The sequence below is a fragment of the Notolepis coatsorum genome (assembly GCF_963971535.1).
Source record: "Notolepis coatsorum genome assembly, chromosome: 12".
Taxonomy (NCBI): domain Eukaryota; kingdom Metazoa; phylum Chordata; class Actinopteri; order Aulopiformes; family Paralepididae; genus Notolepis; species Notolepis coatsorum.
Window position 1 is genome coordinate 70,095,341 of NC_140176.1, and position 24,000 is coordinate 70,119,340.

Here is a 24,000-nt window from a genome sequence, read left to right on the forward strand (position 1 = left end):
GCACGGATTATGCTTTGTATACTTTGATCATTCCATGGATAAAGACCCCCGACACTGCCGTGTGTTGGAACCCCCCCCCCTGGAGAGGACGCAAGGTGAGGAGACGCTCTGCAAGACGAGGTCGCTTCACGTCTCTCGTCCGTGGACCGGATGACGCCGGCCCACAAAGAGTCCACCTGCTTTCATCTGTGGTCCAAGGATCGCCGGCGCATTGAACGGCACTACAGTGGGTTCACCTGGGATACCCTTGGCCGGATGAGGCAGTCGGATTCTACCCCCCCCCCCCCTTCCTACTCCTGTCGGCTTACAAGCGACCGGATTAACCCCCTCTAGTGTATCCAGTATATAATCATTAAAGTATCATTGCTGTTATTCCTTAAACTATTCCAGGTCGTATATGTACCACCTGCGCCTTCAGAGATTGGACATTCTCTATTGATATACCGACGAATACTCTTGCCATAAAAGTGCATACTAATTCCATTCATAAATGTGATTGATTTGATTAAGTGCTTGCTCTACACACCATCGCTGTGTAGAAATAAAGACCTATTTCTAATTCGTACATTTGTGTTGGATCCGTTTCATCTACATGACAGTGTTCATCATAATATATTTATGCCGTGTACTGGGTGGCCGAATATTAAGTACAAAGGTAAGTATCATATCTAGTAATACAGTCAGGGAATTGTACCCCTCAGTTACAATTGGTCCTTCGAGCCGGATGGTAATTAGTGTAATATTAATATAGTGTTATTAATATTGAAATGGCCTATGATGAACACTCCACGAAACGATCCTCCTAACCAACGCCCGCAGCGCGAACGACGGCTCCCTCAGTACTTAGAGGCCTATGCTGTCAGTCAACAACCTAGTCTTCTACTAACAGTAAACGCGGTAAAACTAGAAAGTAAAAGTATGTCTAACCCCAACGCCCAGACTACCCCGACCATAGAGGCCCCTACGGGCTCTAATGTAACTGACCAAGTTCACGGTGGGGACCAGTGGGAACCAGACATGACTTCACACCCCGCCTGTACTGAAGAAGTAGTCCCCGATGAGTTCCGGGAGGAATACAACGCTACCGAGAGAGAACTCGGCACGGAAGAAGACGGGGAGAGCACCGTGGAGATAGAGCTCCAAGGCTCCGCAAGGAGTACCCCGAGGGAAGGCTCCCCTATACAACCGCCTTCTCCCAGCGAGGCAGAGAGGACCCTACAGCAGGCCTTCCTCATCAGCCTGAACGCCGCTGCTGAACGCGACCGACTGCAGATCCAGCAGCGAAGCGAACACGAGCAGATACGTCTAGAAATAAGACGCATTCAGATGGAAGAGAATGTGGCCCGAGAACGAGCCGGTGCTCAACGGGACGCAGCGCGCGACAGACAGCAGTCGCAACTAATAGAACAGCTGATCAGACGGACAACACCCTCTCCCTCCGCCAGAGGCTCCAGGAACTCGTCTAGACACACCTCCAGGGCGGCATCCCCTAGCCGAGTAAACAACCCTGAACTTGACCAACAGACAAGGTCTATACCCCCCACAGACCACCTCCCCCCACCGGTCCAAGCGAGACCTAGCAACCGGGAAGGAGCAGCATATCCTGTGGAGAGGCTAAACCAGAGACTACAAGCACTGGATGACCTAACTGAAGACGAAGAGGAAGAGGAGGAGAACCACGCCCGAAGACAGCACAGTACTCTACCGGACCAGGAGGTCCGGTACAGCCCAGGCTATACTCCCGCGGAGCTGCGCTACAGACCCCCGACTCTATACACGGGTGAGCACGACGCACGACCCGCACCGAGGAACAGCACCTGGACAAGCGGGCCATGGTACACTGCCGGTACCAGCCCATACCAAGGAGCGGGAGGAGACTCGCCTAGGAGGCCTCTCCCCCAACGCTCGCCGATGTATCCACAGTCAGCGTCATACATTGGCACGCCTATGGTACCCGACTTCACCCAAGAGAACCGGGCCCAGTATACAGAACTCCGCATGTGTCTGGAGACCATGTTGGTGGATGTATTGGATGAACGACACAAATACGCCATCCTACTGAAGCACTTAAAGGTGCCCCGCGCACATAATATAGCGCTCGCCTACGCGACTTCCACCACCCCATACACAGCAGCGCTGGTAGCATTGGACCAGAGGTATGGGCGCATATGGGATTACGTGATCCAGGAGATCCGACACACCGACCGCTTACCCCCAGCAATAGACAATCGAGCACTGGACGACCTGTCCATCAGAGTGCAGTCCCTGGTAGGGATGTTGGGAGCGCAAAGAGAGAAGGGGAGGCATGAACTTTACGCCAACTCAAATGTGGAAAGGATTCTGGAGAAGCTGCCGCCCGCTCGTCAGGAGCGCTTTAGGCGGCAGAGGGACCACAGAGACCCGAATGGCCCCGAACCGAACCTCCTCGATCTAGCAGACTTCCTGGCGAGAGAAGTCAGCAGCCTACGGCTAGATACATTCGGACGGAGCACCCCTGGCTCCAGAGAAGGAACCAGACGACTAAATGATGGAAGAAGATCGGTGACCGTGATGCACCAATCGGAGTCAGTACCGAGCAGCAGGAGCCACAGTACCCCCTCCAGAACGGAGAAGTGGAAGATAGTGTGCCCCTACTGTGAGAAAGAACACTGGCTAGCGCAATGTGACTCCTTCCCCAAGCTGAACGCGGAAGAAGCCAGTCAATGGATAAAGTCCAACAAGCGCTGCTTTCGCTGTGCGCGCTCACACATGGCAGCCGAATGCCGCTTAAAGAAAAGGTGCACCAAGTGCGATGGAGCCCATCTGGACATACTTCACGACAGTAACAGACGGCGCCCTTCACCCGCACCATCCAGCCGCAAAGCGAGCGTCATGTACATCGATCCCGCCAGCAGCAGTGGAGCCCGAGTACTCCTAAAAGTAGTGCGTGTGACACTAAGCTACCAGAATAAAGTCCTGGACACTTACGCCGTCCTCGATGACGGGTCAGAGAAGACCCTGCTGCTCGCCTCCGCTGCGGCCCAGCTAGGGCTGCGGGGAAGCGAAACCCAAATGACAATTCGGACAATAAGACGAGATTTGAAGACGATAAAGGGCGAGAATGTCTCATTCTCTATCGCAGCAAGCGGCCAGCCTGAGCGACGGTACCAGATTACAGACGCTTTCACCAGCCAAGAAATAGGACTGTCGCGGTATACATACCCCGTCGCCAAGCTGATGGAGAAATATGCACATCTGCGCAAGTTACCGATCCCGCTCATAGACAATGCTATGCCGACCCTGTTGATAGGCTCCGACCATGCAGACCTCATTGTCCCGATAGACCGGGTTCATACCGGACCCCGAGGCTGTCCTGCAGCAGTCGAGACCCGTTTGGGATGGACTCTCCAAGGCCCGCTCGCCAAATCTCTCAACCGAAGTACAGCCACTAGATGTCTCCACTCCCGAGTCACAGAGGGAGAAACCGCACTCCTGCAACACGTAGAGCGGCTATGGACCTTGGAACAAATGCCCTTTAAGAACGGAAAGAAAGACATTCGCTCTAAAGATGACATTTACGCCATTCACCTCCTCGACACAGGGACCAAGAGAGTCCCGGTCAACGGCGTGTTGAGATACGCCACGCCACTCCTGCGGCGAGAAGGAATGCCTACTTTCCACGCCAAGACAGACGCCACAGAACGGTACCTGCTGAACACGGAGCGGCGCTTAGCCAAGAACCCCGCCCAAGAGAGTGTATACCGCGCTGAGATTGAGAAGCTCATCACAGCGGGACACGTCACAAAGATGGACATTAAAGAGGCTGACCAGACCACTGAATCGTGGTACGTGCCCCACCACAAGGTCCATCACAACGGTAAAGACCGCATAGTATTTAACTGCAGCTACCAGATCGGATCCCAAAATCTGAATAAAGAGTTACTTCCCGGTCCCACACTCGGCCCCTCCCTACTCGGCGTTCTACTCCGCTTCCGCCAGGAAAAGGTGGCCATCAGCGGGGACATTAAAGGAATGTTCCTGCAGGTGAGATTAGTAGAGGCGGACAAGCCCCTGTTACGGTTCCTATGGAGAGAGAAGCCAGGAGATGAGCACCCAGCCATCTACCAATGGGAAGTCCTCCCCTTCGGAACGACGTGCAGCCCCTGCTGTGCTACATTTGCACTACAGAAACATGTAGCAGAGGACCCAGCAGCGGACGAAGAGGTCCGACACAGCGTAAAGAACAGCTTCTACGTAGACAACTGTCTACAAAGCCTTTCAACCCAAGAAGAAGCCGAGGCTCTCCTGATTAAACTCCGCGCCTCATTGATCAAAGGCGGCTTTGATCTCAGGCAGTGGGCCAGCAGCGATCCGCAAGTACTGCGCAGCCTCTCCTCCGAGGACAAGGCAGCCAGCAGCGAGACCTGGATGGCTACAATCCCGGGAGAAGCCCAGGAGATGACCCTGGGATTGGTGTGGCGATTCAAAACAGATTCGCTTCACTACAGACACAAGCCCCTGACTACGGAGCAGGGAAGGCCGGTGGCGGCGCCGACCACCAGACGGAGTGTGTACACAACACTCGCCCGACAATATGACCCGCTAGGATGTATTCTACCGTACACCACCAGGGCAAAAATGATTGTACGAGCATTGTGGGACAAGGACCAGGGCTGGGACGACCCCATTCCCGCACACCTTGCATCCACCTGGAGAGAGTGGGAGATGGAGCTCCACTCACTCCCAGGCGTTAATATGCGCAGAAGCTACTTCCCACCCACGGTGAGGCCAGAGACATGTAAAATGGACTTACACGTCTTCAGTGACGCCTCAGAGGTCGCATACGGATCAGTAGCCTACTTGCGGGCCCAAGAGAAGGGGGGAGAGATCTACACAGCATTTGTCCTCGCCCGCTCGAGAATAGCCCCACGCAAGCAACAATCTATCCCACGTCTAGAGCTCTGCGCAGCCCTAGCCGGAGCGCACCTAGCCACGCTCATCCAACGTGAGCTCACCATACCGGTGTCTAGAACAATCCTGTGGTCAGATTCCACGACGGTACTCGCCTGGATCAAATCGGACTCATGCAAGTACAAAGTCTTCGTGGGAGTCAGAGTCACCGAGATTCAAGACTTAACCGAAGAGTTAACCGGAGAAACAGAGTGGCGCTACGTTGATACAAAACAGAACCCAGCTGACGTCATCACCCGGGGGATGCCCCTGGATGACCTCACCCGTCGCAATGTCTACAGTGACGGCCCCGCATTCCTAAGACTCCCGGAGGGACAGTGGCCCATGCCTATCCCGAGGGAAGCAAGTCCAGAGGAGGTGGAAAATAAGAAGTCTGTGTTCTGTGGATTGAGCACCGTAGCCTCCACCGACCCTAACATAGACGATTGCACGTCCATAGAGAGTGCACAACAAAGAACATTCCTGCGGTACCACCCGGAGTGCAAGTCCCCCGCTGATATGTCAGCAGCTAACTACGAGGAAGCAGAATTGCTTCTACTGCAGCAAGCCCAGAGAGACTCGTTCCCCGATGAATTGGCCTGTCTACAGGGAGGAAAGCCCGTCCCATCCGACAGCAGATTAATTCATCTGGCCCCCGAGAGCGACGCTCATACCCTCATCAGAGTGGGTGGTCGCCTACGCAGAGCCCCCAATCTACCGGATGACATTAAATACCCGATCGTATTGAACAGCCGACACAAGGTCACAGAGCTGATTATAAAGAAATACGATGAGGATGTACATCACGCAGGAGCAGAAAGAGTCTTCGCGGAAATCAGACGTCGTTACTGGATCCTACAAGGAAGAGAAGCGGTACGACGCTTCCAGCGAACATGTCTAGACTGCCGCAAGTGGCGCGCGCAGCCCAGCATACCAAGGATGGCTGACCTTCCTCCATGTCGCCTCCGAATCGGTGACAAGCCATTCCACTCAACGGGTATGGACTGCTTTGGCCCGCTGCACATAAAGAAAGGAAGAGGAACCGAGAAGCGGTGGGGTATTGTATTCAAATGCATGACCACCAGAGCGATACACATCGAGCTTCTCCCGACCATGAGCACAGACTCATTCCTTATGGCCTTCCGTAGATTCACATCACGGAAAGGAAGACCGTCTACCCTATTGTCCGATCATGGGACAAACTTCAAAGGCGGCGAAAGAGAGCTGAGAGAGAGCTTCCAAGCTATGGGCCCAGAACTTAAGACCCACCTCGCTCCAGCACAGGTTGATTTCCAATTCAACCCCCCAAACGCACCCCACTTCGGTGGCACTTGGGAACGAGAAGTGCGCTCCATAAAGACAGCCCTGTACGCAGTACTTGGGGCCCAGACTGTGGCGGAAGAAGTCCTAATGACAGTCCTCACGGAGATTGAGGGAGTACTTAACTCGAAGCCCCTCGGATATGTCTCCAGTGATGTGGCGGATATCGACCCAGTTACCCCCAACACACTCCTGATGGGGCGGCTAGATCCTGCATTACCCCAGACAATGTACCGGCCTGAAGAAGCGAACGGCCGACGAATGTGGAGGTACAGCCAAGTATTAGCCGACAAGTTTTGGAACAGTTTCCTACTGCACTACCTACCGTCTCTACAGACCCGCCAGAAGTGGGTAAAGGAGAGAGACAATTTGACAGAAGGAACAGTCGTCATGATTATTGATCAATCACTGCCCAGAGCTATGTGGCCGGCCGGCCGCGTAAGCAAAGTGATCACCGGTGCCGACGGCAAGGTCCGAGCAGCTGAAGTGCTCGTCCAGGGTCGCACTTACACCCGTCCCGTGGCGAGGCTCATAGAACTGCCTCGACTCCCAGACACAATCGATGATGACCATGACCCTACAACCCTATGACTTTGTGAAGTTGACTGACCCCTACAGCAAACCCTTATGTGTAAATAGACAACGCGATTAATCTGTCTCTGTTTAACTGATTAGGTCTGGGACCAATCAGGGGGTGGCTGTTGTGAAGGGCCAGATTAAACCGAATATATATATATTTATTTATATATATATATTTAATTGTATTTGTATATTCTCTAATATTCCCTGATATCCCTTGTATATTCCTTGTACAATATGCATTGAATATCCATTCTAGCCTACTGAACATCCCATAATAGTCTCCATTCTACTATTGGTCGAGACCTTGGTGCCAGGCTGCCATACCCCTCAGACCCAGTTCAAACGTACCGCTCCACATGTACGAACAAGTCCTAGTTCCGCGTAGGAATCTGGCTACCGCACCACTAATGGGACTATTTGTTCATAGTGCGTATATATACTGCGCTACTAAAGTAGGACTTGCTTTTCAGTCCAGTTTCTTACCCTCCAATAGAGTCACAGATGTAAAGCCTCCCCGCGACGCCACGTGTGGGAGTAAGGCCAAGTTCGCCTACCATCGGTATTGAGACATCGTGTATATTAATATTTGAATAGTCATATTTGGCACTATATCGTCGAGTTGGACGTAGTCTATTAAGCTAATAATAGTCTGTTAATATATAGTGCTTCGTGCGGTGAGAATACTACCGTAGTCAGTACCCCATCGTTTCGGGCAGAGAACTGGCTGCTTACCCAGGGTGGTTGACCCTACGTGAAGCTGCACCCGAGGAGCCCCAGAGCCGACGAGCGAGTGGACCTGTATACCGGATTATTCTACCGACGACAGCCCGCCTTCCCAGGCACGGATTATGCTTTGTATACTTTGATCATTCCATGGATAAAGACCCCCGACACTGCCGTGTGTTGGAACCCCCCCCCCTGGAGAGGACGCAAGGTGAGGAGACGCTCTGCAAGACGAGGTCGCTTCACGTCTCTCGTCCGTGGACCGGATGACGCCGGCCCACAAAGAGTCCACCTGCTTTCATCTGTGGTCCAAGGATCGCCGGCGCATTGAACGGCACTACAGTGGGTTCACCTGGGATACCCTTGGCCGGATGAGGCAGTCGGATTCTACCCCCCCCCCCCTTCCTACTCCTGTCGGCTTACAAGCGACCGGATTAACCCCCTCTAGTGTATCCAGTATATAATCATTAAAGTATCATTGCTGTTATTCCTTAAACTATTCCAGGTCGTATATGTACCACCTGCGCCTTCAGAGATTGGACATTCTCTATTGATATACCGACGAATACTCTTGCCATAAAAGTGCATACTAATTCCATTCATAAATGTGATTGATTTGATTAAGTGCTTGCTCTACACACCATCGCTGTGTAGAAATAAAGACCTATTTCTAATTCGTACATTTGTGTTGGATCCGTTTCATCTACGTGACAGTGTTCATCATAATATATTTATGCCGTGTACTGGGTGGCCGAATATTAAGTACAAAGGTAGTGGTAGTAAGTATCATATCTAGTAATACAGTCAGGGAATTGTACCCCTCAGTTACAACAACCATAGAAAAAAGTCTCAGCACTTTTTAAATACAATTCTAGACCAGAACCACACCACAATCACAGTGAGCGCTACACACTGAACAAGATCCTTAACCAGATGTGGCACTATCTCAAAACATTTGGTGACTCAACACTATACATATTAACTTGTTATATATTATATTATTATTTGCCACAAAGGTTATTGGTGCTACATTGCAGTGGCGGCTGGTGAAAGATATTCTAGGTGCCATATTCAATCAGTTTCAGTAACTACAGTATATCCAGACCTGCAAACTGATAAGAGGTAAACCAAATGGGCATTGTCCCCCAGAAGAAAGTCGTTGTGAGCTTGAACTTTCCATAAATGTGTCTCCATAAATCCATTTAGTTATATCCAGCACTAAATGTATCTTGTGATTATTATCCATTTTCGACGACAACAAGTCAATAACTATTAGCGTTAGTTATTTCCTGGTTGGCGTGATTCCGGACGTGATGTCAAACGAATGCCACGCGCTCAGCCTAGTGTGACTTATTATGACGAAAGCACTAAGGGCTTGCACTAAAACAACCCATAGACATGCATTGGAGGTTGTGGTGTTTGAAAAAAGAAATGCCAACACATGAATGAACGAGAGGACTGAGGGGTGATCGGCAGCCAGAGAGAAGTCGCCCATGGAGTGTCAGACAGTGATTCTGAGATTCATTCCAGAACCAGATTAGATGCTGTGGCTGATTGGACTATGATATTCAGAGGCCAGATTTTTTATTTTATTATTATATTTATCATACATCATTATTTTGTAAGATTTATGAAAAGGGGAGGGCGACACACAAATCACCATAATCAGTCAGCCGCCCCTGCTACATTGACTGACTACTAATGTATTGCCTCTAATAAATCATTATGTCACTGTGTAGCACATAAACGCACATTCGTGCCAAGTGTGGAAACTTTCAGTTTGGATGGGATCTTCATCTCCTCATTTAAGACCTGTCATTTAACAGTTTATTTACATTGGTTGTCAGAATCATCTGCGATTTGTTGGATTGTTAACTAGCTTGTTTGATATATTGGTTGATGTTTATTTCCTCAGACAGCTTCTATATTTAAAATTTTAATATAGGCTTCAATAAAACTGGCACCAAGTCTGACAACAAGCAGAGCATAGAACGCTAGTATTCTGACCCTTCCTTCTTTTATATGTTCCTTGGGCAAAATTCGGACATCTCTGTCACTGAAATTGATGAAGTAAAGCGGTGGGTCTGAGTCTGACCATAGATATATATAAAGACTTTATATATATCTATATAAAAGTCTTTATATATATATCTATGGGTCTGACCACGTGAGACTAAACTGCCGTTCACACTCAGAATGTTATCTAGCGCATGTCATGGCACGTCAGAGAACCAAGGTTATACATTTACCCAAACGACCACCCAGTAACTAGCCATTTAAACTAGGGCGTTGCGTCGCACGTCAAGTAGTCAAATGGAAACTGGGATTTACACAAAGGTATGCAGGTGACGAGAAAATAAAGTCGCTCTACAGTTGAAGAAACAGGAGTCGATTCTCACCGTAATACAAAGGAAACGATGAAGGGACTTAATTTAACTGATCTGAACTGTCTGTCACTGCGTAACCTCGTTCCCAGTTTTATATCCTCCGTGAGATAAAGACTGGTAAAGCACTACGGCCGAAAGTGTGAATCGGGTAGAATTTCCGGTGTATGTACTTCCCCTGGAAGCTGCCTCCGAACGGACCAAACTTTTCCCGAATCCTGTCGGCAAACAAGCTAGAACGTCCTGGTCATGTAGTAAATTCTTCAGGCAAAGCCGTTGCAGTGGCTTAAACGAGGAAATATTGTGCACTTCACACGTTTCTATAATTGTTTTGTCGAAACCGGAAAGCCTGTAGTCGGTACTTCCTGTACTTCCGTTTTCACACTTTAGGAGGCATAGCTTTACCAGCCTAGTCACTGCGGTGAAGCTGCCTCTGCTGTGATCAGCGCATGCTGCACATCACGACGTTCATCCCAGAGTGCAATGTCCACAGAACATCCAAGAGTGAGTAAGTGACCACTTTGTCAAATACAGCCCACCTAGTTGCTGTGTGCCATGGGGAAATGTTGTTAATGTGTTTGTCTATATATATAAATGCAGCCAATTCAAAGACCCTCACATTTTAACACATAAGGCCACAGACCCACATTTAATACAATTTTGTCTCAGAAACCCCCTTAGAAGATTTATTTTGTTCTTCGAGATTTTAGACCAGAATTCGATAGCAGAGAAAACCGTTAAATGCTATGAACAGAATATCCGTTCTTATTTGATTGATTGAAGTTTATTTCAAATATGCAACATAACAAACAAACATCAAGTATATAGCCTTAAGCCATTCAAATAATAAATGTAAAATAAAAAATAACAAAGAACAAACAAAAAAGCCAAACTCAATCTTCTTTTTTTTTTACATATTTGAAAAGGAGTGGGAAGAAGCATACATTTATTTAATCCCACCCCTATTTACTCATCAGAACATACTATTGTATTTACTAATTCATACATTACTAGACTTATATTGAAAAAAAACTTAGTTAACAATAAATGTTTTAATAATTCCTTATTCATATTTGCCAAAATGGTATGTTACCCTGTAAAGTTCCTCTAGGATTGTTTTATACATATATACAACTATATACCTACATAGCAATACATTTATATATACATACAGTACTGCCAGTTATCAAACCCCTTCTTCATCTCTACCTCTGGAAAAACATTTGACTGTATTTTATTTTAAACTGTTTTATGTTTTGACATTGCTTTAACTCCACAATCAGACCGTTCCATAATTTTACTCCGCAAATTGAAATACAAAGACTCTTCATGGTCATTCGAAAACTGTATATTTTTAAATGAAATGTTCCCCTTAAATTGTAACCCCCATCTTGCATGTTGAACAATCTTTGAATATTTCCTGGGAGTTTATTATGTTTTGCTTTGTACATTTGTGCAGTTTGATACATTACAATATCAGTAAATTTTTATAATTTTGACTGTAAGAAAAGTGAATGAGTATGTTCCAGATATCCAACCTTGTGAATGATGCCACAGCTCCTTTCTGTAGAATGGTTAATGGGTGTAATGAGCATTTATAATTATTTCCCCAGACAGTAAGTAAATCTGGTGAAACTTTTATTGAAATTTTATTTCAGACACTCTTTCAATTTCCACCCCATCTATTTGTATCTGTACACATCTATCTTTCCTACAATTTCCAAACAGCATTATTTTGGTCTTAGATACATTTAATGACAATTTGTTGAAATCAAACCATATTCTAAGTTTAAACATTTCCTGCATAATGTCCTCCTGCAGTTTATTTAAATGATCCAGAACAGAAAATATTTGTGTCATCTGCAAACAAAACTAATTTCAGTAACTTGGACACTTTACATATGTCATTGATATACACAGTATAAATAATTTTTTGCCCGTCAATGTGCGGCTCTAACAATTTTTTTTTTTTTTTTTACTTTTATTTTTATTTTTTTGTTTACTTTTTTTATTTTTTATGTCACTCATTCCATAAGGACGTAGAATAAACATTTACAAAAAAAATTAAATGGTCCATTTGCATGTTCTTGGTATCTGAATCTAGGGACATATATGGATCAGTGTCAGAAATAGTGTGTCTGTTACTAGGCTTGAGTAAATTGTAATGAACCAAAGGAGAATATCAATTCTATTTAAAAAAAAATTGTTATCTTTGACTGTAAATAACACCATGCTAAAATTGACCAGACCTGAAAAATCTAAGCAAATGAATAAAGGGAAGATGATTAAACAGAAGGTTTTGTTTTGTTTTTAACAACCAGGGTTTTTGTAGTTATGGAGAAATATGCACAAAATTTAATCTCACCGAGTCCACATGGCTTTTTTACATACAGTTACAGCTATGTTTGAAGTCTCACGGTGTTCCATTAGACATACCAGTTGAACACCACAGATACCACAAATTCTTCTATGAAAGAGAGACATCGAGAGGTTTTGTATCAGGTTTTTATCATCAATTACTAACGTCCTCGTATGAAACCCTCCAACTAGACTTTGTCTGGAGGAGGGATATACCAGACCTGGAAAGTGACTTTGATTGGCAAGGAGCATGGGCAAATGTCCGTCTTACATCAAGGAACCAGGACCATCAACAAATCAATCTTAACTATATTCACAGGACATACTTGACTCCTATAAGACTGAACAGAATGGGTCTCAAACAAGACTCAAAATGCTCCCAATGTACAAATGGAGACGAAGGAACATTTATGCACATGTATTGGGACTGCCCACCAGTTAAGGCATTCTGGAAAGATGTGACCCATCAATTATCAAAACTCGTATCTTGGAATATACCAGTACACCCCTCTGTATTACTATTGAATGATGTTTTTGAGTTTGCAGTAAATCCACAGCTAAAGAGATTGGTTTTATCGGGTATCACAGTAGCTAAAAAACTGATCGCATCACGCTGGTTTCAACCGGAAAAAATGTGCCAGAAAGTTTGGTTTCTTACATATCTCGATGTGATTTATCAAGAAATATCTACAGCAAGAATTCTGGGACTCAACAAATCCAAAATGACAATGTAGAAGTGGTGGAGAGAATAAAAGCTAGCTTATAATGATAGTGTCTGGTTAGGAGTGAGGGATAATGGAGGTACTATCCAAGGAGGGGTCCGGGAGGGGGGGGTTCGAGCTGGAGCATATGTGTGTAGGGTTTTAGATAATAGGTATTAGGAGTATATCCTGTATAAGACATTGGTACAATTGGTAATTTCGTTGGATATACACTGTACACGGTAAAATATTATTATATACTTTTTTTTGTTTTCTGTTTCTGTACTTGCATGTCATTTTAGCCACCTTAATTGTTTCATTATGCATTGTGTGTTGAGTACTGACTTTTAACAATTTTGTTTTGCAATAATAAAAAATTAAAAAATTAAAATTAAAAAAAACAGAAGGTTTTGTAGATACAGTACTGAATTCTGCCATCTTTTTTATTTCTCCACCATTTTTCATCATATTGCAACACCGTTTTTTGCAAGACGTTCACAGAAAGGTAGATAAACTAACTGCGTTCTGTTGTACGGCAATAACGTTCAGGTTTGTGGGAGATAATCCCAAAAAATAAGAGAAATAAAAAAGTAAATCCAGAAGTCAGATGATTGACAGGGGCTGGTGTGAGCTGGGTAGGGTAGTTTTTCGAAATTTGAAAGCCCTGAGTCTCTTCCTTCAAAAGACTACACTCACTTTTGGATGTGCCACTTCCTCCTGTCAATATGCGCCGGTTTCCGACTCAATGCCCTGAGATTTCTATAATCTTATATTTCACTAATAACAGTTAAAATAATTGGTAAACAAACGTAATGCTGAAAATATACACTTTTACTGTATATCTCGGGCTTAAGAGGTTAACCCTGTGAGGCCCAAATTAAAAAGACATTAGCAACTTCAGAGGCCAGAGGGTGGGACATATAAACACATTTACTATCAAATAGCATTGTGAGGCTGAACAACAGGACCAATTGACTATACATGTGCTTAAAGGGGAACTATCTTATAAATGGCCTTTTTCAGTGTTTACAATTGTTTCTTAGCTATGTGGACTTATATAGGATCTATGTCTCTAATTCTCATATTGGCACATTCTTCCAATTCTCCTCTCACAATATTCACCCTCACTGAACTGAGTCATCTGAAAATGTGCATATCTGTGATGTCAAAGATTTCTCAGCTGCATAATAATGTGGCAGTTGATGTGGCAGTTGGCACCAGGCCACACAGTGGTTGGAGCCCAGCCTCAGGTAGAAAAATGCGGTTTTTGAGTACTTGATTAGAAATACAAAACAATGCATTTAAAAAAAAAAAAAAAAAAACTAGGTGTTCCATAGACTCACAGGAATTGTGTAAAAGTGCCCAAATAGTGAAAGAAATAGTAAAATAGTTCCCCTTTAAAAATTTTTAAATAAACATTCTTTTTTTAAATGGCTAAAAGTGATTTTGTAATTTTGCAACCGTGGGTCTCACAGGGTACTTTTAACCCTGTGAGGCCCAAATAAAAAAGACATTAGCAACTTCAGAGGCCAGAGGGTGGGACCTATAAACACATGAAGGGTGCCGTGACTGAAAGAAAAGTTGAGAAACGCTGGTATATGGTGTGGCTCTTTGTGGTACCACAGTAATTTTTGTGGCTCTTAGTCTCTGACTGGTTGGCCACCCCTGGTCTATGGCATTTGTGATTTCCTCTATTGTTTCTATTATTGCCAGTGATGTTGATCTGTTTGCTCTGAACCCATATTGGCTATCAGAGTAGTTGATGCTTATCTAAGAAAGCATCTAACATGTTTTTCGAGTACTTTGGAGAATTGTGGGAGTAAAGAGACAGGTCTATAGTTTGTGAAATGGTGTTTGCTCCCAGTTTTATACAGTGGTATCATTACTTTAGCTGTTTTCATTTAATCTGGAAATTAATCAGTTTGAAATGATAAATTGCAGATGTATGTCAATGGTTTTGAAATCCCAGCAATGACATTTTTCACTAATGTCATATCAATGTCATCACAATCAGTGGACTTTTTGTTCTTACGTTTATTTACAATGTCCAAAATTTATTTTTCATCCACTGCTTTTAAAAACATTGAACTGTGATTTCTCTCCAACAATCCCTCAATTTTTTTACCAGCTGTCCCAGGATAAGGAATTTTTGTTTGCAACATCGGGTCCAACGCTTACAAATAATTTATTAAAGCTGTTGGCCACATCTTCTATATTATAATTATCTCATCAATGAAATATTTTGGATAATTATATATTATCCAAATTATTATATTTGGATTATATTATATTTTCTTATTGGGTAAACTTCAAGTGAGAGGAATAGTGAATTGAACTATTCCCCATTTCTGGGGACCCCCTGGAACCCCGGAGTCTAGAGTCTAGCATAGGGACATAGAGTAAAACTGTATATTGTATAGTAGTGTACATAGGACCCAGTGCCTCTAATTCATAGCTTAATATTGTATTGCATTTTATCTCAGGACTTTTATCGTGTCTATTTTATTATCTTCTACTCTATTTTATTTACTATTGTATTCTTGCACAATCGAAGCGGGCATGGCCACCGCATTTCACTGGATGCCTTGTGTATGTATGAGTGACCAATAAACCTCTTGAATCTTTAATCTTGAATCTAGAGAAGCAGGTGTATGTTGTTCCTTGTTTGTCCAGCAGATGGCACCACTTTCCATCTCAAAAGTTTTTAGGCATTTCAAGATGATAATGTGTGTGTGTGTGTGTGTGTGTGTGTGTGTGTGTGTGTGTGTGTGTGTGTGTGTGTGTGTGTGTGTGTGTGTGTGTGTGTGTGTGTGTGTGTGTGTGTGTGTGTGTGTGTGTGTGTGTGTGTGTGTGTGTGTGTGTGTGTGTGTGTGTGTGTGTGTGTGTGTGTGTGTGTGTGTGTGTGTGTGTGTGTGTGTGTGTGTGTGTGTGTGTGTGTGTGTGTGTGTGTGTGTGTGTGTGTGTGTGTGTGTGTGTGTGTGTGTGTGTGTGTGTGTGTGTGTGTGAGTGCGTGCGTGCGTGTGTGTGTGTACAGTACCTCTCTTGCCTGGCCGTATGCTGGGCTCCACCACAGGGCTGGTGCTCCCGTTGGACAGGTCAGATTTGTTTGTGTTTGTTGGTCCTCCATCTCTCTTTATCTCCTTCTTTATCTCCTACAGGGAGAGAGAGGGGAGAGGTTTGACTACTATAGGCCATCATTTCACTGAGCACATTAATATTGAGACTGACACTGTACTGCATCCTCTCACCAGGCTCCAATTCAACCCAATGGGGGCAAGTGTATTTAGCCTTCAAAAACCATGATACGTGTAATTTTCTAAAATAGGAAGCTCACAGTATAATCAGATGTGTCATATGTTCCACAGAGGAAAAGGTTGCAAACCGTACAGTACATCGTATCAACGTATTGGTACACTGGTTGATATGAGTTAGCACTCAGCTTCAAAGTTTGGACTATGGGTAATATGTTTCTGTTTGCAAATATAGCAAAGATCCAGCCAGCTAGTAGCAGTATCATGTTAGCCTAGGTCTGATCCTGCTTGGGGGGACTTGGTATCAGCATTACAAAGAAGTAAATTAATCTTCTACATTCAAAACCACAGGTTCCAATTAATTTACAGTAGCATCACGTTGGTCTGTCTGTCGCAATTTTTTTTAACATTGTAGCTAGTTAATGTTATTTTAGAACGGAAGTGGGGACATTTACAGTTGTATTTTCGTCACTTTCCATTCAACGGACTTGAGTGGTCTAACCCCATCTGCTAGCTGGGTTATTACTTATTAGTAGAACTTTCAAACTTTCCAAGTGGAGCTCATTAGATCTATTCATCTACATTACTTTTCAAATGAGAAGGTGTTGCTGATTTATATTAGCCTGTGCTCATGTTTACATATAGGCCAAAACCGGGGTGACATATTTCTGGCTGCTCCTGTCTCCTCATAATCTCCTGCCGCTATAAGAAAATGAATCCTATTAATAGATCGCTCCTAGCTTCGTCTGTGGTTCATGCAGGCTGTCGGTCCCGTGAACAAGGCCATCTAATATCCATTTCTCTCAAAATTATATTTCAAATGATACCTCTAAGAGACGAGAAATCTAAATGATTGTATTGTCTGTTGACTATATTTGCTGTTAAATATATGAATACCACCTCCAAATCTTCTCTCTGTTTTGGTCAAAGAGCACTCATACTGTATGTAACACGGAGGGTCCGGCTGCAGTTAGAGCTGGCTCCTGATAACACTGCGACCCCCAGTTGCCGTGAAGTTCAACTCTATGGACGTCTTTTGAAGTATATTGCAAAACTGTCTGTTTTAGGGCTTGTCCGGTGTCATCGGTAATATCGGTGTTGACATCACCGCGGCAACCCTACCCAGTGATGTAAATTACTCCCACCCCACCCCACCATCCACAGCAGGCAAGCAGTCCTGCATGCTCCCTATCCATGTACACCCACACGGCAGATAGTGCTGTTGGCATGGCAACGTATAAAATGTCAGTAATCACAATGACCCTGGTTGTACTGCATAGCCGGTTTCACTGGAATGTGGTTGCTAGGGAACAGTTTGGACCCACGTGTATTTCCTTTCAGTTATTGCATTAGCAAACATTGCAACATTAAATAAACTTGGGTCCTTTTAGTCTATACCTACAGACAATTGGTGAGATCTGTCACTATAGCATAGAGACACACACACACACACACACACAAACAAAAACCATCACAGACTCACACTCGCACACACTCTTCCCCCATTCCCACCGCACATTCCTCTTCCTCTGCCTCTGTTAATTGGGTGGTTGTGACTATCCCCATGACCAGAATAATCACAAGACCTGAGAGAACATGATGTCGAGAGATAGTTAACGAGAAGAGAGAGAGAGAGAGAGAGAGAGAGAGAGAGAGAGAGAGAGAGAGAGAGAGAGAGAGAGAGAGAGAGAGAGAGAGAGAGAGAGAGAGAGACAGACAGACAGACAGACAGACAGACAGACAGACAAATAGACAAATAGACAGACAGATGTACACAAGCAAAAATAGAGCACACGTGCCATTTTATAATTCACTGCTATTTTCGTCACATTGACGCGGTTTCACAAAGCCCTGACCTGCAGCTAACACACACACAGCTAACACACACACTGCTAACACACACACTGCTAACACACACACTGCTAACACACACACAGCTAACACACACACTGCTAACACACACACTGCTAACACACACACAGCTAACACACACACTGCTAACACACACACTGCTAACACACACACAGCTAACACACACACTGCTAACACACACACTGCTAACACACACACAGCTAACACACACTGCTAACACACACACACAGCTAACACACACACAGCTAACACACACACTGCTAACACACACACTGCTAACACACACACAGCTAACACACACTGCTAACACACACACAGCTAACACACACACTGCTAACACACACACTGCTAACACACACACTGCTAACACACACAGCTAACACACACACTGCTAACACACACACTGCTAACACACACACTGCTAACACACACACAGCTAACACACACACAGCTAACACACACACAGCTAACACACACACTGCTAACACACACACTGCTAACACACACACTGATAACACACACACTGCTAACACACACACAGCTAACACACACACAGCTAACACACACACTGCTAACACACACACAGCTAACACACACACTGCTAACACACAATAACACACACACTGCTAACACACACACAGCTAACACACACACAGCTAACACACACACTGCTAACACACACACTGCTAACACACACACTGCTAACACACACACAGCTAACACACACTGCTAACACACACACAGCTAACACACACACAGCTAACACACACACAGCTAACACACACTGCTAACACACACACTGCTAACACACACACACAGCTAACACACACTGCTAACACACACACACAGCTAACACACACTGCTAACACACACACAGCTAACACACACTGCTAACACACACACTGCTAACACACACACAGCTAACACACACTGCTAACACACACGCTGCTAACACACACACTGCTAACACACACACTGCTAACACACACACAGCTAACACACACACAGCTAACACACACACAGCTAACACACACACAGCTAACACACACACAGCTAACACACACACAGCTAACACACACTGCTAACACACACACTGCTAACACACACACAGCTAACACACACTGCTAACACACACACAGCTAACACACACTGCTAACACACACACAGCTAACACACACTGCTAACACACACACTGCTAACACACACACAGCTAACACACACTGCTAACACACACACTGCTAACACACACACTGCTAACACACACACAGCTAACACACACTGCTAACACACACACTGCTAACACACACACTGCTAACACACACACTGCTAACACACACACTGCTAACACACACACAGCTAACACACACACAGCTAACACACACACAGCTAACACACACGGCTAACACACACTCACCCACCTCACCCCTGCCCATTTTGACAACCTAGGATGGCTTAGAGTAGACGTACAGCAACTTGCAATGGGCCTGGTCTACATAATAATAATAATAATGCAGGACTTAACTCAGAAGTCTTTATTCGGCATGCAACGACATGCAGTGATAGGCGGCACATACACACACATGGCTGCGCTGTGTTTTTTTTGGGTCGCCGATGCGATTGAGCTCTGCACTTCACCCATTCCGTCGTCCTTCCCCCCAAGGACAGCCGGGAGCAGACAGGGCGTCGGCGAGGTACCGCACCCGGGGACCAATCCAAGTGCTCCTGCCCGTCTTCGTCAGGGACGCGACAGACAGCGTCAGCGATCTGTTGTGCATATTTCTCCATTGGGTTTCTCTTATCGGGGGGGGGAACCCTTGCGAGCACGGGGAGAACATGCAAACTCCACACAGAAAGGCCTGGGAGATACCCCACCTGGGTACCTGGCAATGCGGAAACCTGGTCCCCAAGCGGGAAACGAACCCTGGACCTTCTTGCTGTGAGGCGACAGTGTTAACCACTACACCACTGTGCCGCTCACTCAAGAAACACTACGCCACTAAGGTACCCATGTACATGTCGAAGTACTTCCCAAAGGTCAGTGAATACCATGACCACAACACCAGAGAGAGTTCCACAAATCATGTTCAAACAAGGGACTAAACACATTTCACAATTATGCCACATCAATGTGGAACGCCCTACCCACAGCCGTAAAAAAAATGTGAATTCCTACCCACCTTCAAAACCGCTCTCAAAGAGCACCTACAGGAGGCTGCAATTCGAAACTGGCCCCCATAAATGTCCAAACCCAACCCACCCATCCCCTCCTAATGTACAGTTTCCTCCCCCTCGTATGTATATATTTTCTGTTAGGATCTCTGTTTACATAACAGTACTGTGTATTTGCATATCTTGTATGTCACAAATGTAACAGTACTGTATATCTATATGTCATGTATGTCATAAATGTCATGATATATATCTGTATATCTGTATGTTGTGTATGTCATAAATGTCATTATGAATTGAAAATGGGGGACCCGGATGTAAACAAGATGAAAGTCTTTCTCTGGTCTGCATCCCTTAACAATTGTGTGTATTGAGCCGTACTGTATTGTACCCATTCTGCAATCTGTTAATAAAGTTTTCAATCAATCAATCACTGCTAACACACACACAGCTAACACACACACAGCTAACACACACAGCTAACTCACTGACACAGAGATGCACACATTCATACACATCCATAATGTATTCGGACTACAGGGCACAGATACTGGTGGTGTCGATGAGCCAGAGATATATCAGTTGAGAGAGATGTCTCCCACAGAGGGGGGATCCCCAGCTAAGAGCTCGATCTCGACAGGAGGCTGCGTCAATGAGTTATTCTGGTCGGGATCCGGGCTTAACGTATGACTGGGAAAGTACGCAACACTGCAGCAATCTCACAGGGCTTTTGGTTCTACTGTAAACGCCTCAATGTGGAAGTAAGCACGGGTCTCTCATTAAGTCACGCACACCAACACACACAGATGGACACTCACATGCAGGCAGAGACACACATACATAGAGTACACACTAACACACGGGGAGGCACAAACATACACACACACACAGGACGTTTGGCCTGAATACATGTCTGCCTACGCAGAAAGCAAAGCAGCTATTCATCATCCCAGCGTTTCAGTTCATCATGAATAATGGGCTTGTGGAGGATATGCAACATTTAGACTAGAGTCGACTGAAGCCTTACACTTCAGACATACAACCCGCACAAACAATAACAAAACACTGTTATACAGACAAAAACTTAAAATACATCTGTAAACTATTAGGCTCTTAAATGCTCATTTACAGATAATAACCGTGGCCCATTTTTAGATGGAACACGCTGACAATGCTTATCTATTGGACAAATAATAGGCAATTTACTAAATACATGAAAATGGGGGACCCTGATGTAAACAAGATGAAAGTCTTTCTCTGGTCTGCATCCCCTTAAAGGTCCCATGCATTGCTATTCCTTGCACTATTTGGTAGGGCTGTCTTAAATACTTCGAAGCTTCGAAGCTTCGTTCGGATGGCATGAGCTTCGAACATTAAAAAAAAAAAATATATATATATTTTTGTTTTGCCTCCAAAATGCATCTCCAAGGGAATGTCCCTTGGAGTTGTACACGACGGCGACGCATTAATAACATTAATAAGGCTATGCCTATGCCTATGCTGCTATGACTAATGTGTTACCAAGTTGGCTAATTTAATTGTAATCATCTGCTTTTGTAGGTGCATTGTCTGATATAATTATAAATTATAAATTAAATATAATATAATTGGTTGCTTGATAGACGAAGGTTGCAACATAATTATGTAATGTCATGTCGTTGGCTGTGAGAGCAGCCCCACTGCACCCAGGCAGCGCAGCCGAGTGAAACCTTGTTGGCTGCGTCACAGTCACGAAAAGGGCTACTTTCCCATAAGCGATTTGAGTGACAGTCACCCACACAGTCTGCGACTGGCAGACAGAGAGAGAGATAGAGAGATTGATGGGGATACTAATTAATTTCGCCACAGGGGGCATAATCCCACGGGACAATGCATTGGTAACTTGTTTCAAATGACAATATATACCTCTGTGAATATTATTGCACGGATCGGAATACGGGCGTGCGCGTGGGAGCGTGCGCAAAGATATTTTGACAGTGATATGGAGTGCTCCCGACTGCGGGGAGAAGACCCATCCCCGCGGCGCACACACATTTACACACACTCCTGCGCCGCGGTCCCTCTCTCTCTCTCTCCGTCTCTCTCCCTCTCTCTCTCTCTCTCCCTCTCTATCTCTCTCTCTCCCTCTCTCGCTCGCTCGTTCTCTGCTGTCTGTCGCACCCTCTGTTTGAGGAAGTAATTTCACTGCTCTGTTGTTGAGCGAATTGTGAGAGGTGACTACAACCAGTAGTATTCACATCAGCAAAACAGTCAAATCAGAATGGCTTAGTTGAGTGAGGGAAGATCTCGTGAACTCGAGACTAGACTGATGAGTCAATATGATAATTAGCCGTACTGTATTGTACCCATTCTGCAATCTGTTAATAAAGTTTTCAATCAATCAATCAACCATTGGTGTAGTCTAGTCTTAGTAGTGGGCATACTGTGACTTCATACAACCTCCCAATGAATCTGTCAACATTATCTTATAGATCAGATGTTGATGATTTAGGCCACTACTTCATCAATACGTTCCCATTTTATAGCGTCGTGAATATGAACGTTATAGCAGAATGTTCTGAGGTATTTCCTGGAACGCGAGTTATAGGGCGCTAAGCTAATAACGTTAAATCGAATGGCGTTTCGGCTATAGACAAGCTAGAGCTAAAACTCAAAATGCATATTGTCGGTATCATGGTCGACCATGAATGCATGAAAGGGGGGGGGGGGGGGGCGGGGGACATCGTCGGCTACACGCATAGCTTTAGGCTAACAGAAAAGCCTATTCATAATAAAAAATAAAAAAAAACACCGGTCTGTAACAGGGAACACTGCATTATCGAGACAGCGCCCCTATGAGGATCTGGCCGGTAATGCAGTTTTCCGATTTCCAAGAGTAGGGTAAATCTGCAGTGCCGCTCGGTGACATTGAGTAGGATATTACAATGGAATAAAAGCCAAAACAACCTTGCCACGTATATATACGTGGTTGGCCGTCAAGCGTTGGATCCGAAACACGTATACGTGGTTGGCCCCGAATGTGTTAAGCCCTAGCCCTATTTTCTGAAAATCCGCCTAAAAATACATACCTAAGTAAATGGAAGATTGCTCCACTTCTACAAGGTCCATTTGCATGTTCTTGGTATCTAGGGACATCTATGGATCTTAGGGAATGTATCTCCAGTGTCAGAAATATTGTGTCTGTTACTAGGCTTGAGTAAATTGTAATGAACCAAAGGAGAATATCAATTTATTTTTTCTATCTTTTTTTTTTAATCTTTGCTAAAATTTACCAGACATGAAAAATTGCCACTGAGCTCATTCAGCACCTTCTTGCCACACATAATCTATGCAAATGAATAAAGGAAAGATGATTAAACAGAAGGTTTTGTAGATACAGTACTGAATTCTGCCTTCCGGACACATGCAATTTGAAATATGATTATAGAATATAGGAATATAGAATATCATATATATTATAGCCAAGTCGCACATCTATGGATTGGGCAAAATCTCCCCTTTCCAATGGCAGAGTTCAATCTGTATTTAGTATCACCAGGCGTGCAGCAAAAAACGTGAATGAAATCTACTGTAAGTACAGTTACTTATTTATTATGTAGATTTCTCCGCAATTTTTTTTATCAGATTGCAATGCCGTTTTTTGCTAGACGTTCACAGAAAGGTAGAGAAACTAACTGCGTTCTAATTTATGCCGATAGCATTCAGGTTTGT

The 24,000-nt window shown here is 44.7% G+C and overlaps 1 protein-coding gene across 1 annotated transcript in view; it reads right to left on the minus strand.

The window, feature by feature from the left end:
- Nucleotides 1-24,000, minus strand: part of sh3kbp1 (SH3-domain kinase binding protein 1) — a 107,591-nt gene that overhangs the window by 52,037 nt on the left and 31,554 nt on the right. The window contains 1 exon segment of the mRNA XM_084326338.1: nucleotides 16,035-16,149. Coding sequence (XP_084182464.1) covers nucleotides 16,035-16,149 — 115 coding nt within the window.